Below are 18,810 nucleotides of genomic sequence, written 5' to 3'. Positions count from 1 at the left end.
AGGTCGGTTAGAGGGGCGTGAGTAGGAGACACTTGGCAACAACTTGGGTGTATTATCCTTTCTTCTGAGGTTTTTCCTGTCCATTAAGTACACTGAAAGCTTAATTTCCTTATGAGTTTAGCATCAGTCTCGGCAAATAAACACATTAACACACATAAAACACACCCACACAAAAAGATAAATGTGAAGCACCAAAACTGGGTTTTATCATAATCATGCAGAATATATGTTGTCAATGGTCGTTCTTTATTTTCAGAGATTGAAGTTTAACATTGTAATGTTAAATATCAACTAAAAAACAATATTAAACTTGACAAAAAAACCGTCCCACTCCAAAGTCCACATTCTGGCTTTACCTAGGCCTGCCATTTGTCTCACATGGCTCTCATCTGCAGATGGAGTTTGCTCACACTTACTCACAACGTCTTGGATGAAATGGCACTTGAGTTGGTGATTATTTGTCCAAGTACAGTTTCAAAGGTCAATTAACTTTCATTCTTAGCTTTAAAGCCAACATGGACGTGAAGGGTTAAATTGCTATGAATGAAATGAAACAGCTGCCTGGCTCACATGTCAACATATCAATTTCCATGACAACTGAGCCAACTCCATCCATTGATGAAGACTCTGCCATACAGCTGAAAATGCCAGATAAAGCTAGTAAGTGAACCTTGACTTGGGACTGTTTTAATATTCATGAAGAAGAAATGTTAAGTGCCAGTAAAAAATAAGGCATTCAATACATGTTAAAATTTGGCTCTGCCAACATGGGAATGGAGTCTGCACAAAACAGTGCAGTTAAACTATTTGCATAGCAGCAAATACACTTATATTTACCCATGGCACAAAACACACAAATGTACATTTAACATCTCATCAGCATAAATTTGTTACAGATGAAATATTAACAGCAAATAAAATATGTAAAACAGGACTGTTGTGACCTTTTTAGACTTCAAAAACCAAAGTTGAAAAGGATATATTCAACCTGGAAAAATGTTGTGTGGGACTGATGGCTTGGTGCAGTGCACAAGTCAAGCTAAACAATTTTCTCAATCAATGGAACAACTACTTTTATGATTGATCAGTCGCTTAAGTCATTTTCCAGACAAAAATGCACTTCAAGGTACCAGCTTCTCAAATGTTAGGATTTACTACTTTTCTCTGTTTTGCATCAAAGTAATTTGAACATTATTGGATTTTGGAATGTCAGTCAGACAAAGCTAATTGTTGGAAGATGTCCTCTTAGCCTTTGGCAAGTTGTGATGGGCCTTTTCACAATTTTATAGACCAAATTAGAAGAAAATGATCAACAGACTAATTGCAAATGAAAATAATCATTAGTTGCAGCTCTCCTCAAAATCCTCCTCTGCAACAACTTAACTCTACAAGTATGTCTAAGATATGTGCAGTTCAACACGTGTGCATCTGTTTCAACTACTGGCTATACGTACGAACATCACAAATATTTATGCTCGGATTAAGAATGTGACATCTTGCCTGGCAAATGAATTTCAGGCAAACTCATGGTAGAGATGTTAAGTTTTGAGAGCTGCTCTCCTCCACCCTCAGTTGGTGAGGCTGCCATGTTTGCCGGTCCACAGCTCTCGTAGTTCCACCTTGCATCCCAGATCTCTGAGGGCTGCTTTACCCACATCACCACAGTCTTGATGGGTCTGTAGTGCCTGTGCTATCAGGGCCTCTGCTCCCATCTCCAGGATTGGTTGGCTCAAGTTACGCAAACGTGAAACCAGATTTCTCAACAGCATACAGGCCTGTTTCTATTTATAAAGAAGGAAAACAAAGACAATAGACAGTTAGTAGACTTTCATGAGGTCTGTTTTTTCAAGTAAGCCTATTAATTATTAATGATCAACAGAAATATTACCTGCACATTGGCCACATTAGCATGTGCCTTCATAGCCTGCACAGCAGCCATGGTTCCTCCGTCCTCCATGATGACTTTGCAGTTGTTGGGTTTACGTAAAGCAAGCACAGAGAGGCATGCACAGCCCTGCTCACACACCTACAGCACAATATGAACATTATCTTATTAGGATATTTGCTGAATTTATTTTGCATTCAAATTAATTTTATTCAAAACATCTGTAATAGATGCTTGATCAAACTCTTTGACAGACGCTAAGCATGTAGGTATGACATTTAACTTACAGCAGAGTTGCTCATGTGTTTGTTCATGGCCATGACAATGAGCTGAACTCCACCTGCACTGACAACAGCGTCTTTCACGTCATCATTTCCTGCCACAGCTCGTATAGCGCTCAGGATCTGCCGAACTAACTCCTGCAAGGGGAAAACCAGCTCAATGAGAATGAACATGGAATTTGAAACTTGAATAATTTTATTCACAATCCCTTGTTTTGTTTTGCTTTGTTTTTGTACTCTACCGGTGACTCATAGTTGTCTGCAAGCAGCGTCATCATCAGTTTCAGTCCTCCCAGATCACAGATGTCTTGACAGAACTCGTTCCTTACAGCCAGACGGGACAAAGTTGCACACAGCTCACTCAGAACAGTATTATCAGTGTGAGCTGTGGAGGAGAAACACAAGAAATAAAGAAATTACATTAATGAAATGCAAATTGCATAATTAAAAACATCTGATTTAGAAAAAACATGGTAGTTGAACCTTAAATAAATCAGTGATCAGCTGGTTTTACCTTTCGCAGCCTCAATTAAGACCTTCAGTCCATTGTGTTCTAAAACAATAATCTTGGCGTGTTCATGAGCGTGCCCAAACGTAACTCGGACATCATCATCAAAGGTCATGACCCTGAGCGCTGCAGAGGCCTCCTTAACCAGCGCAGCACATCCGCTGTGCTGTGTAACAGCACCAGTTAGCAGAGGCAGGATGCCGCCTTTCACCAAATCCTGCCTGTTCTGTTCGTGTTTCAAACAGCAGTGACGTACTGCGCAGATAGCTACACACGTCACAGAGGAATCTGCCCGGTACTTCTTCAGGACGTCTAAAAGGAACTTCTGGCCCTCTGCATCTAACAGGTCTGGCTGTCCATCTGTCAGTGCAGCCAGGGCGGACACGGCGGCCAACACAGCTTCCCGTTCCTCCACACTCTTTTTGCAGTACGATAGGATTATGGGATAGGCATCTTTTTGGGCAGCCAGGTACCTCTGAGCAAATCCAAGTGAACATTGCTCAGTGAAGCATTTTATATCTGCTGTGACCTCTGTAACACCAGCAGAGTCTTTTCCAATCCGTAGGGCCTCCAACACCTGCAGGTTGAAAAACACATGAACCAAGACGAGGTAACTGTAGAGGGAGAACACACACTTTTGCAGTTAACATTCCTCTTTCAACTAAAGACTCACCTGTAAGACCTCATGCGTTTGCTCTTCTTGTTTATCATCGGATGACACAGCTGGTACAGCTTTGACAATACAACTGAGGTCAACACCTGCACCCACAAATCAGATTAGAGTTAATACTCTGACACACATCAAATTATCAAGTACAAAACAGAGAAGGACCTGAATCTATTCGCAACTTACAGCATACAGCTAGCATGCAGAGGCTGGCCACACCTGTCTGGCAGCCGCACAGGTGTGTATGTGTTTGTGTCTTCCCTTCAACAAAGCAGCACTAAACTGCACACTTTGAGGGAGGTGTCATACTGCAGCCTAACTTTGTGTGTGGGATACTGGACCCTTATAACAGAAGCCACCAGTTTATTAAGAGGTGAAGGAGGTGGAAATTATTGTATAACCTCCCCATAAAGGTACAGAGGTGTTTATATTTGTCTGAAAGGCCACTGAGGGCGTTTTAATGTATCCTAGTGTTCATCAGACAGCCCTTGAACATTTCAGTAGTCTGTATGAATGCTTTAACATTTTGGAATCATCATAAGATGCAAAATGTATCATCAGGTTAGACATCATACATTTTTCTCTCCACATATTTCCTCACCATTATGCCACTATGCACACCAATTGTCAGACCTTCTGGTTTGAGTGAGATGCCGGCCCATGCATTATAGATGCATTTGGATCCATTATAGATACATTTGGACATGTTGTCGTGACTTTTGAGGCCGTTCTTCTTTCCATTTACATAAATTAGGGATTTTAGTGACCTCAGCATCTGCAGTTAGGGCTAATGTTCAGTCAATATTGGATTTTTTTAGGCTGATACTGATAACAATTTTTGAGTTAAAAAAAAACAACCCAATAATAATATATAATTAGCTCTACTTTATTTAACATGAGCACTATTACATAAGGTTTTCTAAATGATTGTGGCCAAGATATGTAGAGAGCGGGACACTTTATAGTTGAAAAATAAGCTCTCTGCTACACAAATTATGCTATTTCTTGTTAGTTATTGGCTGACATAAGTGCAGATATTGTTATATGTCAGTACATATATATACATATATATATATATATATATATATATATATATATATATATGGGTGACAAATTAAAGGAAAAACTGGTATGCTTGACCCCTACAGTGAGGGGATTTGATAGCTCTGTTATGCTTTGGGGGGCATTTTGCTGGCATGGTCCACTTGTCTGCTTATAGGGAAGAGTCACTGCAAATCAATACAAAGTTGTTCTTTATCCTATGATGAAACATTTCTATCCTGATGTGAGTGGTCTCTTTCAGCACGACAGTGACCTCATCTATAGGGCATGAAGGGTCACTGAATGGTTTGATGAGTATGAAAATGATGTGAATCATATGTTATGGCCTTCGCAGTCACCAGATCTCAACCCAGTGGAACACCTATGGGAAATTTTGGACTGACGTGTTAGATAGCGCTCTCCATCACTATCATCGAAACAACAAATGAGGAAATATCTTTTTGAAGAATGGTGTTCATCCCTCCTGTAGAGTTTAGAGACTGTAGAATCAATGCCAAGGTGCATTGAAGCTGTTCTGGCGCCACTTTGTGGCCCAACACCTTACTAAGACACTTCATGTTGTTTTTTCCTTTAATTTGTCATCCGTCTATATACCCGTATATATACATATATATGGTATATTATTGGCTCTAATATGGCCATCAACAATTTTACCTCTTTCCAAGTGCAAAGTGTACACATGCACTTCTTCATACTTCATAACTAGCTTAGTTTCTCCCCAATAACTTTAATATTTAAGCTCGCCATGAGCACCGTACATCACTGAACTACCAGAGAGGTGTTCTTGCAGACGAGAGTGTCCTGTTACCTTGAGACTCAAACTGCTCCACAGCTTCCCTCAAAGCTTCATCAGGATCCATCTCAAACTCCTCCATGTTCTCCCGGACAGCAGCATCAAAGGTTTCTTGTGTGATCCTCCGCCTCGCCATTTTTCCACGTTATTGTCCACTCTGTAATGCAGTGAGATAACGGCGTTGTCAAAAGACGATTCAGATCAATGGCGTTGATTGGTAGCGTCTGATAGCTGATAGATGATGTTGGTGACTATGGTTGTTGACATTTACGATGCTGCTGTAATGTAGGATTTTCTCACTTCAGAAATGATATCGTCGTAAAATATAAAAGTCACATCACCTGCTGATACCACCGCCCAGTTACAGAGAGCCTGCTCCACTGTTATGACTGAACCTACCAACGCTGTCGATTTACGCACTTTGCGTAGTCGGCTGTGTTCTCTTCTGGTTGCTACTAGCAACGAGCGCGGGCCGTGAATTGTGCGGATCCGTTTACGTGAATAGCAAAGTCCGCAAGAGCGTCCCTCGCATGTATTTGCTCGGGTGAGACACACTGCGGTGATTATAGTTCCACACACTGAAAATTAGAGCTCAGGATAGTATTTAGCGCCATTATTTTTATCACCAAGGTCATTATTTGTGAATAAATGTACAAATGGAGTAGCTAATATTTGTTTGTTTTTTTGTTTGTTTGTTTTTCTCAACTCCACTGACAACAGTCACACTCAAAAAAACAGTAACATATAAACAAGTATGAAGAACAAAAAGAGGAAACAAAGTGCCAGGAAATTAAATTATGACATAAAAACAGAAAATAAAATAAAAACATTCGGTAAAGGGGTTGTGCAAGAAGCTTTTTATATTTAATAAAGGCAAACTAATAGGAGGAGGAATAAATAAGTAAATAAAGAAATAAAGGGGTATAGATTAATAATCAAGTAATATTAGTCAATAATTTCATTTCAATTATTGTTTGAGTCTTTGTTGCTTTTTTATTTTGCAGCTTGACTGGAGAATTGTAATATCAATTATAACAAAGGTAAAGTTTGTTTTTCTATTGGTTCATTTCATTTTATGTGTATGGAATTTGCCAAAAAATATAATCAGTTGACTTAAAAAGCTAAAATTCTTGTCCATTGAGTTATTTTAAAATAAATTAATATAGATATAAATATAAATAATATAAATAAAATAAAATAAAATATCACTACCATAAAGCATGGACCATTTTCCTGTTTTTTCTAGATCAAAAGTTTTGCATATCAATCCAAAATTTTTGGAATACATATATACATGGAAAAATAAGTGAAAATGTGTTTCTTTGTTTAAACCGCAGAAATCACAAGAATAATTGATATTCAGACAACACCTCATTTCATCGTTAATACAATATTTGTCTGATATTCTCCATGCCTTTTTCCAATTCAAGTCACCATAAATAGAAGACCAGGACATTTTGAGCAGCAGTATGTTTCATATCAAGAAGAGGGAAGTGTTATGTCATTTATATGGGGCAGACATATACATGCGCTTTTGAATGAAAGTTTTATTTTGGCAACTTTCCCTTCAAAACAAATGAAGCCTTTTAGTGATTCATAATATTCCTGTGATAAAACTCCCATGTCTAGTGGATGAATGCCATAAAATGCATATTTTCACAGTGGGTATATGTAAATATTTTACTGTTGTTACTGTTATGTCACTATTATAACCTGATTTGCACCAGAATTTATGTTATGTTTGTCACACTATTATTCAGGCAGTCTTATTTTAATGACAACTGCTTGGTGCTAGTACTCAGATTCATGCAAATGATTGAAGTATAAAATATAAACTTCTCTTCATTAGAAACTATCTATGTGGCAATGATCTGCTCTGTGCTTGATTATGGTGGTGTGATATATGGTTCAGCCTCAAAAACTGTTGAAAAAGCTTAAGATAAAAGCTCTGACACAGTGTGGTAGAGTGGTGAAGTTAACCCCCATCACAGTCCTGCAGGTTCTGGCAGGAGAGATGCCACTAGATATTAGAAGAAAGCAGTTAATGACCAACTACTGGGCTAACCTCAAAGGGCATAAAGAGCAACACCCCACAAAAGTGGTAATACAGGAGTGGTGGGAACCAGGCAGAGGACAAAGACCAAGCTTCTGGTGGGCTGGCAAAATATATGCAGAGAAAATGGGGGTTAATAAATCAAGTTGAGCCCAACAGTAGTTATTCCAGAGATTGAGCCATGGACACAACAACACCGCAGACAGAGAAAGGGAATGTGGACCTGTTAGCAGCATTTTCAGTCCATGTAAGAGAGCACTGCTCCCAATAAGTATATGCAGATGGGTCAAAAGATCGAGAACATCAGACAACAGCTTTTTCAGTTCCACACAGGAAAGTTGTTGGAATAAAACAAACTCAAATTATCTTGGAGTCTACTCAGTGAAGATGCTGGAAGTACTTTTGGCTCTGCAGTGGGTAGAGCAGAATAAACCTGGAAACACTGCTCTAATTATGTTTCACTTCTTAAGAGCCTGAGCTCCATCAACTCCAGCTGCCAAGATATTCTGTTCAAAGAATAACAAGCTCATTCCAGACTCATTTGACAAGGTATGTCCATTGGGTTAATGTGGGTTCTGGCACATGTAGGTCTGAGGGCGAACGAGGAGGTGGACAGATTAGCAAAACAATCTTTACATAGAGACACCATACATTTACAAGTCCCATTAATCAAATCAGAGGTCAAGGTAACAGTTTGGAGTAAACCAATAGAAGAGTGGCAAGGAAAGTGGAACACTGAAATAAGGGGTCGGTTTCTATACAGCTTAAACCACAAAGTCAATTCAACAGTAAGAAATATAGGTAGGTCAAGGAAAGAAGAGGTAATTTGCAACAGAACAAGGCAGGTCATTCCAACTTAAACAGCACGTTCAGTATAATAGGAAGGCATCCAACGGGTTTATATGAGCACTGTCAGGCTGAGGAGTCTTACACATGCAATGATAGAGTATTACTAAGTATGATCAAGAAAGATAAAATATAAAGGAAGAACTTGAGAAACTGGAGTTCAGAAGCTCAGCATTAAAACTTAAATGAACCTGCCAAGTGGCTTGAGCAGTAGAGATTTCTTTGAGTTTATTAGACAGACAAAATTAGTGGGTAGGATTTAATGTCTAGATGGTAACCCCAGACCCGTGAAATATCTGGTAAGAGTGATCATTTTAACCCAAATCATTATCTTTCACTTACCCGAACCAAATGTTTTTGTGCCTAAACCTAACCAGACCTTAACCACAGCGTTGTCACATCATAAAACATAATTATTTTGTACAATGTGCACAATGATGACACAGCACTCACAAATCTTGCAATAGTTTCACATATCTAGGGCAACCATCTAGACCCAACTGATTTAAAGGTCCAGAGTGTAGAATTTAGTGGCATCTAGCGGAGTGGCAGAAATGGAATATAATATTCATAAGTATGTTTTTATTAGTGTTTAATCACCTGAAAATAAGAATTGTTTTCTTTTCGTTACCTTTAGAATGAGCCCTTTCTATCTACATAGGGAGCGAGTCCTCTTCGACGGAACCCGCCATATTTCCATAGTAGCCAAGAACAGACAAACCAAACACTGGCTTTTGAGAGGGCGTTTCACGTTTTTAGTGAGTTTGTGGCCATTGTAGGTTCTCCTACACACTTGAAAGGAGAAGGCATGGATGTATTGTAAGAGCTGGATAGGGCACCACCACTCAGCCTTGCTGCCAACCAGTGTTAATTGGTGGCATTGCACTGAAAAATCCCCCTTGCAGCCCAAAAAGCATTTTTCCCATGGACCACCGTTGTAAAAGAGATGTTTGTTAAACTCTTGACAGGACACCTCGAGCTGCAAACAAGGACAATTATGACTTTCCATTATGACTTTTTGATTCTTAGAGGTTTTATATTTGTCAAACTTTCCTCACGCTAAGAAAAGCAATTTAAAAATCTGTGACATCATCACAATGCGCCATGGATGTATAAAGAGTGGATACTGGATACGGAGGCAGGGCCCCATTCATTCCTATGAAAGTTGCTCAGTGGCGAAAACATTCTGCGCACACTCTGTGGGCCCAATGCGCCCATGTAGCATGCTCACTAGAGACTTCCGCTGGCCAAGATGGATAACTTCCAGTTTAGCCCTCTGGCTAACTTGAATGGGGATAAAATGATTCAATCGTGCAGCTCATCTAGACTTTCGAAATGTGACCAGACCGAATGGATCAAATTCTAATAGTGAAATAAGTAATTTTGGCGGGAGTATTGACACTCAAAAAAACGTATCCGCTGATTTACAAACGTTTCTTTCAAAATGTAAGTCTATGGGAAAAAGTCTTTTTGGGCCCAGTAGCGTCACGTGACATTGTAATTACATGATTTGGCCGCTATATCAAATTGGCTTCAAAGCCCGGCACTATCCCTGTATCCAGTTCTCTTCATACATCCATGGTATGTGCCAACCAAACAATTTTCGGTTCAGTATATCCAGCTCTTATAATACATCCATGGGAGAGGGTGAGGGAAGGGCTATTCTACGGTGGCCCTGAAGTGCACATCACAACGACAAATGACAAAACACAACAGCAAATCAAAAAACACAACAACAAATAACAAAACACAACCGCAAAAGCAGACAACACAATTAACTTCTACCGGAAAAGGTAGATACCTGCTATTGACAAAGCTTGTTGCTGATTGGACGCTCTCCTATTGACAAGGATCATCGCTGATTGGACGGATGCACTGTCTGTCTTTTTAACAGGAAGGAGGCGCTGTCTGCCTTCATTTGGGGTCCCTGAAGTCTCCACCCAAAGCTGTGTTCAACTTGATTCATAACAGGATAAACAATCAATGTATTACTTTGTTTCTCTGTTTTTCGTGTGAAGTAAAAAAAAAAAAAAAAAAAAACGAAGATCCAAATGCTTTCATATATATATATATATATATATATAGATAGATAGATAGATAGATAGATAGATAGGTAGGTAGATAGATAGGACAGTGACTCCTTCCTGTTAGAAAGACGAACATTGATCCTTGTCAATAGGAAAGCGTCCAATCAGCAACAAGCTTTGTCGATAGCAGGTACCTACCTTTTCTAGTAGAAGTTAATGTTGTTGTGTTTTCTGCTTTTGCTGTTGTGTTTTGTTATTTGTTGTTGTGTTTTGTGATTTGTTGTCGTGCTTTCTCTTTTGTTGTCGTGTTTTATTTGTTGTTGTGTTTTTTGATTTGCTGTTGTGTTTTGTCATTTGTCGTTGTGTATTCCTATTTGTCATTGTGATGTACACCTCAGGGCCACCGTACTATTCAGATAGTTGTAATCTACAACCTCACCGCTAGATGCCAATAATCTTACACACTGGTCCTTTAATCTCAGGTACACACCCCGAAGCAGGAGGTGGCGGTAATGCACCTAACACGCTGGTTGCCAACCGCCGTAAAAACCAAAAAGTAGTAGGTAAAATTTTGAGTGAGGCCAGCGGTGGCGGCGGGAGTCAGGGGGTAGATTCATATCTTTTTGTTGATATTCTGTCTCCGGGCGGCTGGAATGGCCGCGAGCACAGACGCCCCGGAGCCCTGGTACCTGGCCCTACTGGGCTTTGCAGAACATTTCCGCACGTCGAGTCCGCCGAAGATCCGTCTGTGCGTCCACTGTCTGCAGGCAGTGTTTCAGTTCAAGCCGCCTCCGAGGGTCGAGGCCCGGACTCACCTCCAGCTGGGCTCGGTGCTGTACCGCCACACAAAGAACAGCGAGCTGGCCCAGACTCACCTGGAGAAGGCGGTGAGTTACACACTGGAAACACGTCCAGCTGTGTGTGATACCTTTTTCATTCACTGCACCATCACTTCACTGCTGTTGCTGACATTAATATAGTGTTTTCTTTTTGTTTCCACAGTGGTTCATATCTCAGCAAGTATCCTTTTTCTGAATATGAGCTTAAATGCAAATTAATACAAGGTGTGTGACCTCAGCATCATTGCATCTCCCTCATAATCATATACACATGTCCTAGGAAGATGCTCAGGAGATATTTTGGCACTAAGCTCCCAGATTATAGGGCAGTTCCTCAATTATTTACTTCAGATTTCTCAATTTGAAGATGTGAAGTTTGAAGCAGCAAGTATCCTGTCAGAGTTTTATTGTCAACAGGTAGGTGAGTCCATCTGTTGCAAATCAATCTGCAACTGTTTTGACAATTTACTAATTGTCTAATTCATTGATCAAACACAAAAAGCTCACCATTCTCATGTTCTAGCTTCTCGGATGTGAGGGTTTGCTGCTTTTCTCTGTTTTATATTCAAAGATATTGAATATAAAAGTTTTGGAGTGTCACTGTGACACCACCATGGATTTTCATCACTATTTGTTAGAATGATTGATCATGAAAGCCATACTCTGCAAAGTTAGTTGCAGCCCGACTTGCATCCAGTCATCCTAATGTGATGTGAAAAGTTCACGTTTCAGTGGGAAACTGCGTTTTGTTGTTTTATCATGTAGAAATATTAATTAGGCTTTAACTTAAACACAAGAGTAAAATAATGTCCTGTACTTTCTGTAGCGGATGCTGCTGGTTGTTCTTCTCTGTCTTAGTTGAACTCATCTGTTGGCATCTTTTTAAGAACTTGGTGGACTCGGCAAAGCCAGTGCTGCGTAAGGCCATCCAGATCTCTCAGCAAACTCCCTACTGGCACTGCAGACTGCTTTTTCAACTGGCAGTAAGAAAATAACATCTATCACCAATGTACTCATCTTATTGGCAGCATGTTTCAGTTATATGCAGGATGTTCTCTCTCTCTCAGCAACTACATGCACTGGAGAAGGATTTGGTATCCGCCTGTGACCTGCTAGGAGTCGGAGCAGAGTACGCAAGAGTCATGGGCTCAGAGTACACAAGGTAAACAGGAGCAGATTTATGTTTGAGAACACAGGATTCCACATTGATCTCTGTTTTAATGCTCATTTTTCTCACATTAAGTTTGATGTTCTTTTCTTTTCCTACAGAGCTCTGTTCTTATTAAGTAAAGGAATGGTGAGTTTAAATCATACTGCAAATTAAAGTCACACTACATGCTGTTAGTGTCAAGATGCAACTCTGTAAACTGCATGTGTCTTTGTGGGGTTTGCAGCTGCTGCTGATGGAGAGGAAGCTGAGCGAAGTGCACCCTCTGCTGACGCTGTGCGGGACTATTGTAGAGAACTGGCAGGGAAACCCCATTCAGAAGGAGTCCCTCCGAGTTTTCTTCCTGGTGCTGCAGGTTACACACTACCTGGATGCTGGACAGGTACAGATGTATCCATTCAGTTTGTCTCATTGTGGTTTTTCAATATTATGCAAATGAAAGGCTCAGATATGCAATATTAAATGGTTTATCTTCCCAGTCTTAAAAGCTCATGTCTAATACAGGATGGTTCTTTGCATTTTTCACACAAACATTTGAAATTTAAAGGAAAACTTAATTAGTGAACTATATTTACACATAACCCTAAACTAGTAACTGTAAAAGCTGTCGTCGTTGATTAAATTAATGAATCGGAATGTAAACAAGTGTTTGCTGAGCCCTTCAGTATAACAGCTGTAGTCAATATTAGGACAGAAAAGGTGTCTTTGCAACCTCACTCTGTATGTAGAAGAGGCCTCTCTTAGTGATGGTAATTAACAGTTAATATAATTATCTAATAGATTGATTCATGTTTATTGTGTAAAATGAAAATCATTGTTGATCATATACAGAGTTGCAACGATTAGTCAATTAATATATTATTCAATTCATGAATAAGTTGATAAACAGAAAATTAATTGGCAACTATTTTGATTATCCAATAATTGTTTTAGTCTTTCAAATTGTAATACTTACTTCCTAGGCTGTGTGCACAGACACAAACACACACACACTTGAAGGGAAATGACACCTTTGGGCAAAAATGCCAAAAAAATTAGTATTTGACGCTTTTCTGTCATACATGATTGTAAACTGAATAACTTTGGATTTTGAACTGTTGATCAGACAAAACAAGATACTGAAGACGTCACTATGGTCTCTAAGAAATCAAAACCAGCATTTTCGCTATTTTCTGACATTTTATAGATAAAAAGACTTTTTGAGAAAATAATCAGTAGATTAACTGATCACGAAAATAATAATTAGCTGCTTCTCTGATGGGATGTGATGCTTAAAGTGACAAAGTCAGACTGTTGATCTACATGTTGGTTTTAGGTAAAGAGCGTGAAGCCGTGTCTGAAGCAGCTTCAGCAGTGTATCCAGACCATCTCCACTCTCCACGACGATGAGATCCTTCCCACTAATCCAGCTGCTCTCTTCCACTGGCTGCCCAAGGAGCATATGTGTGTGCTTGTGTACCTGGTGAGATTCTGTCACACACGCAGGTGGTTTTTACTCTTGTGCAATTAAACATTTTTCAAATAATACTTCTGTGTCTGCGCCACAAAGCAACTGAAACATGATATGTTTTGTTAAAAGGTGACGGTGATGCACTCGATGCAGGCGGGCTACTTGGAGAAGGCGCAGAAGTACACGGACAAAGCTCTCATGCAGCTGGAGAAGCTGAAGAGTGAGTTTGTTGGAATATTCGCTGCTTATTGCCTCCTCAGTGACAGAAATGTTGAACTAACTCTGATCCGTCTGTTTGTGTTCAAAGTGCTGGACAACAGTCCCATCCTGTCTACGTTCCAAGTCATCCTACTGGAGCACATCATCATGTGTCGGCTGGTCACCGGACACAAAGCCACAGCGTTACAAGAGGTGAGTCACAGACTGTATGTCACCAGTCAGGAGTGGATGATGAATAAAAGGACTGATTCTCGAACACAAGTCTGCTTTGTAACTCTCTGGTTTCCGCTTAAGATGGTGATAATTCCTGTTTGTGTGTGTTAGATTTCTCAGGTTTGCCAGCTTTGCCAGCAGTCTCCCAGGTTGTTTACAAATCATGCTGCTCAGCTTCACACACTACTCGTAAGTCTACAAGCAAAGAAAACACTGTTACTAAAAGGGAAACAAAGGCATGCTGATGATTAGAGAAATGGGACATGATACATCTGTAAGAATGACAATGTTCAGGAATGACTGTTGGACTTAAGTTCATTGAAACCAATATGTTGTTGTTGTTGTTTGTATCCTTTATCAAAGCTCAGCCATTGCCTTTCAACTGGTGTCCCATGCAGTGTGTTGACTATAATAATGGACTTTGTATCCTACTAACACATGTTGTAGGACCTTTCCCTTTTTTCTTGTTTATGTTTTGCCTCAGTTGCAGAGTAAAATAGCTGCAGAATTGCTCACTGTTACTATTTACTAGATGCATCTGTCCCAGATAATATAAACCATTCACATCTGTTTCCTCTTTTTCTGTGTCAGGGCCTCTACTGTATTTCTGTGAACTGCATGGATAATGCAGAGGCTCAGTTCACTGCTGCTCTACAGGTGAATTTCATAATGTCACATCTACAATTTAGTGTGTTGTTTTTTTTTTTTTTAGTAGGTAGATCAGTTAAAGTTCCCTGGGGTTGGGTTTATCCAGATCTTTTAAACTCAGTAGATTTATTTTCATTAACCAGCCAACAAGTCTGTAAATGTTTATGAAAATAGTGATCATGCCACCAGTTTCCCGAAAAGCTCGCAGTATAACTGACGAAATGATGCTTTGATGATTTTAATGTTGTCGCTGTTTTTCCCCTCTGTCAGATGACAACACACCAGGAGCTGTGGACGTTCATTGTGACCAACCTGGCCAGCGTCTACATCCGGGAAGGCAACAGACATCAAGAGGTGAGAGAGCTGCTTCTCCGTCCAGCATAAAAATGGATGCAAATGTGTGTTACTGGTTTTTTTTGTTTGTTTTTTTAAAAATTTTGAATCTAACTTACCTCTTGAATCAACAGCTGTACAGCCTTCTAGAGAGGATTAACCCCGATCACAACTTTCCTGTCAGGTGACTATAGATGCAACATCATATCATGTTTGTTCATATTTTGTTCAGGTCCTTAAAATAATATAATTTTGACTTCTTCAGCTCTCATTGTCTACGAGCCGCAGCTTTTTACATCAGGGGACTCCTGTCTTTTTTCCAGGGACGTTACAATGAGGCAAAGTAAGAACAGCTACATTCAGTCTTAATGTTTTGTCCTTATATTTAAAGCAAGTAAGCTTAACATGTAAATTTGCATCAACAGAAGATTTCTAAGGGAGACTCTAAAGATGTCAAATGCTGAGGATCTAAACAGGCTGACTGCCTGCTCACTAGTCCTACTGGGTCATATCTTCTTTGTCCTGGGGAATCACAGGGTGAGTCTACATATCTCCGACCATCTCATGCATTAAAACCACATGCAGTAATGTCTTAGGGTGATCATGAGTACATTTCTGGTTCCATATTTTCTCCAGGAAAGTAACAATATGGTGGTTCCTGCCATGCAGCTGGCCAGCAAGATCCCAGATATGTCTGTGCAGCTCTGGTCCTCTGCACTGCTCAAAGGTACGCCCAAGCTTACCTCACACTGAAGTCAATATTAGGTTTAATGGTAACGTTTTGATACAGGAAATATTTTCCCAAAATGTATTCAAACGAGAATGTCTAAAACCTTGACTCTCCTGCAAGCTAAAATGTCTATTACAATTAAAATTAGATGATACTTTATTGATCCTCAGCAGGCTGATAATCAGACTGATTTCATTCTTAATCACTAAACGAATCTGAGATGTAGGTGGCAATTCAAAGGCTAGGAAGGTAAGTTTACAATTTGTCCTGAGGGGGGTGCAAGAGGAAAGCTGATGGTGTGTCCAAAATGGAAAGACTTCATCCTCAGAGCACATACTGTACAGTAGATGTGCTCAGTACATTTCACTGCAATCTGCCCATTAGATCATCATATTTCTGGTGTGCAAGTGGACATATTGCCCTCATGGTGGCACCAGAGGAAGGGCTAGAGGGTCACTTAAAAGCCAAGACTGGATTAGAAGTAGACAAGGCTCAGGGACAAAGGAACAAAGTGGTTGAAGAAACAAACCATCACACTGAGACAACGTGATATACAGTACTGAGCAAAAGTTTATTCTGTAGCATGACAATGACCCCAAACATATAACCAGAGTCATAAGGAACTATATTCAGTGATAAGATGAACGAGGAGTCCTGCAACAGATGATATGGCTCCCAGAGAGATGATATTGAGATCAGGGCTCATCATCATGGAGTCAGTCTGGGGTTACATGAAGAGACAGAAACAACTGAGACATCCCGAAAGTTCTCCAAGATGCATGGAACGACCTATCTGCCAAATACCTTGAAAAACTGTGCATGTGTACCGAGGAGAACTGGTGCTGTTTTAAAGACAAAGTGTGGTCACACCAGATATTGACTCAGTAGAGGTTTTTCTCTCTACTGACATTTGTATGACGTTAATTGATAAATAAAACAATTTATTGCATTATTTTTGTAGCATCCTCACTTTACCTTTAGTGCCTTAACTTTTGCAAAGTACTGTATGTCTTGAGTGTATTGATGAGTGTGGTCATCACTACTCACAAAGATCTTTTCCCAGCAGATCTGAACAAGGCTTGTGGAAACACTATGGACGCCCACGAGGCAGCTCAGATGCATCAGAACTTCTCCCAGCAGCTCCTGCAGGACCACATCGCGGCCTGCAGCCTCCCTGAGCACAACCTCATCAGTGTAAGCACAGCATCAATCAGTCAATATATTGTCAGTCCACCTAGAAACAGCAAATCAATCCACTCTGCTCGGATTTTGAAAGAAATTGTGTAATGTGCTGTGTTCCAGTGGACCGATGGCCTTCCCCCTGTGCAGTTTCAGCCTCAGAACGGACCTACAACCAGCCTGGCCAGCCTGCTCTGAGAGCAAGTCCCCAGCCTGACATGGGAAAGGAGAGGAGAGGAGCAATGGCTGGAAAATGGCATAAAAAGACTAGAAAAAAAGGAAGAAATGGTTGGTGAAAGGGTAAGAGGAAGGAGAGGCAGACAATGAAAAGATAAACTGCAATATGTCATTTGGTAGGCTTCTATTTGATGCATCCTTTCACTTGTTTGGGGCATCATGACTGGATCTGAAGTTTTTTAGAAAGCATTAAGTGCCACATTTGTACCACACTGACAATTTGGTTGAGTGGTTGTAATAATTTATTTTACCTGCTGGAGAATGAATGAAAGGTTAAATTCAGCTGGTTTGTCTCATTTAGCTCATCTCTTACGATCATCATGGAGGCGTTTTTATTTGGGATGAAGTAAAATGGGAAATTTGAGAGCACATTTAGCTTTTACAATCCATCCACTGGCTAAACAAACACAGCCAGATGGGACTCACTCTATTGTTGTGCATGAATTCATTATGTGTCTTTTTCAAAGCACTCATTGACCAGTTCTGACACGCAGTATTAGTTAGCGTACATTTAGATATACACTATATATCTGAAATGATCTTAATGTAGTGTAGTGGTATGTTTGATATGTGCTTGGTGGTTGAGTGAACAGCTGCATATGTAGTTTATTCACTCAAGGATTCGTGTTGGTTTATTTTCTTGAGTGGAGATTGAAGACGATTTCAAAACTATACAGTGGACTCACAAGACCTTGGAACCAGCTGAACATTTTATACACAGTAAATGCAGCCACTGGCTTGCTTTACATCCAATAGTATTTATTAATGTATGAAAAGTGTACTTACATGTTTTGAGATGGATCAAAAAGGTATTTGGATCATTTCTGACACTGATATTGAGTCGACTCGCTGCCTGACTGTACTTCCCTTTAGAGTTGTACCACCTCACTCCCACTGTGGTGTCCATGTGTATGTTGTGCACATTTTGCCTGGAGTCAAGAAACCAGTAATATTTCTACTGAATAAGATTGACTGTTAAATCTTTGCACATATGTTGTTTCATGATGAAACTCACATTTTTATCTTTTCCATGTAAACATTTTGGAGTAATTGTTTTTTTTTTATCACTCTGGTTTTTCTCATATTCTGTTTTACTTATTTCTTCCAGATGATGGCGACATAAATCTGTATTTAAATAACTTAATTATTTAATGTTGATTTTTTTTATATATATATATACCCAATACATTACCATATACTGTCAGTTTAGTTACACTAATGTGTTTTTAGTTGGGAACATTTTAGAGTGGTTTATTTATTAGCACAAAGGAAGTGATAAAACCAGACATAGCTGGGATTGTGCAGGAGAGGTAAGAAACCCCAAAGGGCTTATAATAAACCTCCCCCCTAGGATTTACAGTTTATCCTCATACTATGGATATTTGTTTCCTTAACATAATGAGATTACTTTTTTTTTCAAAGTAATTACTGCAATAAAATCGACAGTATGGATGCCGTTTGTTTTATCATTGTAACGCTGCTGAACACATTTATGAGTTTTTATAAATAAAAAGAATTACTTGATCATTCTTATGAAATAATCTTTCAAATTTGTCTCACCATCATCATGTGAAGAGAGGAGCTAGACAATGAATGTAGAGAAGTGTGATGCTCTCTGTTCTTTACTGCTTAATGTCACTAATGTGTGAAATAAAACAGTAGTTATAACTGA

The 18,810-nt window shown here is 39.6% G+C and overlaps 2 protein-coding genes across 4 annotated transcripts; one reads left to right on the top strand and one right to left on the bottom strand.

Annotated features, from left to right (window-relative positions):
• Window positions 1-225: 225 nt before the first annotated feature.
• On the bottom strand, window positions 226-5,654 carry armc6 (armadillo repeat containing 6). Of its 2 annotated transcripts, XM_067605632.1 has the most exons (8): window positions 5,538-5,654; window positions 5,212-5,353; window positions 3,348-3,433; window positions 2,681-3,251; window positions 2,409-2,551; window positions 2,173-2,304; window positions 1,889-2,026; window positions 895-1,781 (listed from the first exon to the last, which is right to left on the bottom strand). In XM_067605632.1, exons 2-8 carry the CDS (start codon window positions 5,330-5,332, stop codon window positions 1,569-1,571), a joined length of 1,404 nt encoding a protein of 467 aa, XP_067461733.1. In that variant the 5' UTR covers window positions 5,333-5,353; window positions 5,538-5,654; the 3' UTR covers window positions 895-1,568. The 2 variants fall into 2 exon arrangements, with proteins under 2 accessions (XP_067461734.1, XP_067461733.1); XM_067605633.1 differs by lacking the exon at window positions 5,538-5,654 and having other exon boundaries at window positions 226-1,781; window positions 5,212-5,531.
• Window positions 5,655-10,602: 4,948 nt separating this feature from the next.
• On the top strand, window positions 10,603-18,810 carry mau2 (MAU2 sister chromatid cohesion factor). 2 transcript variants are annotated; one of them, XM_067605630.1, is made up of 19 exons: window positions 10,603-11,009; window positions 11,125-11,142; window positions 11,313-11,378; window positions 11,849-11,944; window positions 12,029-12,123; window positions 12,231-12,258; window positions 12,356-12,511; window positions 13,445-13,591; window positions 13,709-13,799; window positions 13,887-13,990; window positions 14,123-14,200; window positions 14,603-14,668; window positions 14,930-15,013; window positions 15,127-15,176; window positions 15,258-15,335; window positions 15,418-15,529; window positions 15,629-15,719; window positions 16,786-16,916; window positions 17,025-18,810. In XM_067605630.1, the coding sequence occupies exons 1-19, from the start codon at window positions 10,776-10,778 to the stop codon at window positions 17,097-17,099; spliced, it is 1,800 nt and encodes a 599-aa protein (XP_067461731.1). In that variant the 5' UTR covers window positions 10,603-10,775; the 3' UTR covers window positions 17,100-18,810. The 2 variants fall into 2 exon arrangements, with proteins under 2 accessions (XP_067461731.1, XP_067461732.1); XM_067605631.1 differs by having other exon boundaries at window positions 10,604-11,009; window positions 16,789-16,916.

This window comes from Thunnus thynnus, chromosome 12 (genome assembly GCF_963924715.1).
Source record: "Thunnus thynnus chromosome 12, fThuThy2.1, whole genome shotgun sequence".
NCBI classification, from domain to species: domain Eukaryota; kingdom Metazoa; phylum Chordata; class Actinopteri; order Scombriformes; family Scombridae; genus Thunnus; species Thunnus thynnus.
This window is presented reverse-complemented; position numbering and strand designations above follow the sequence as displayed.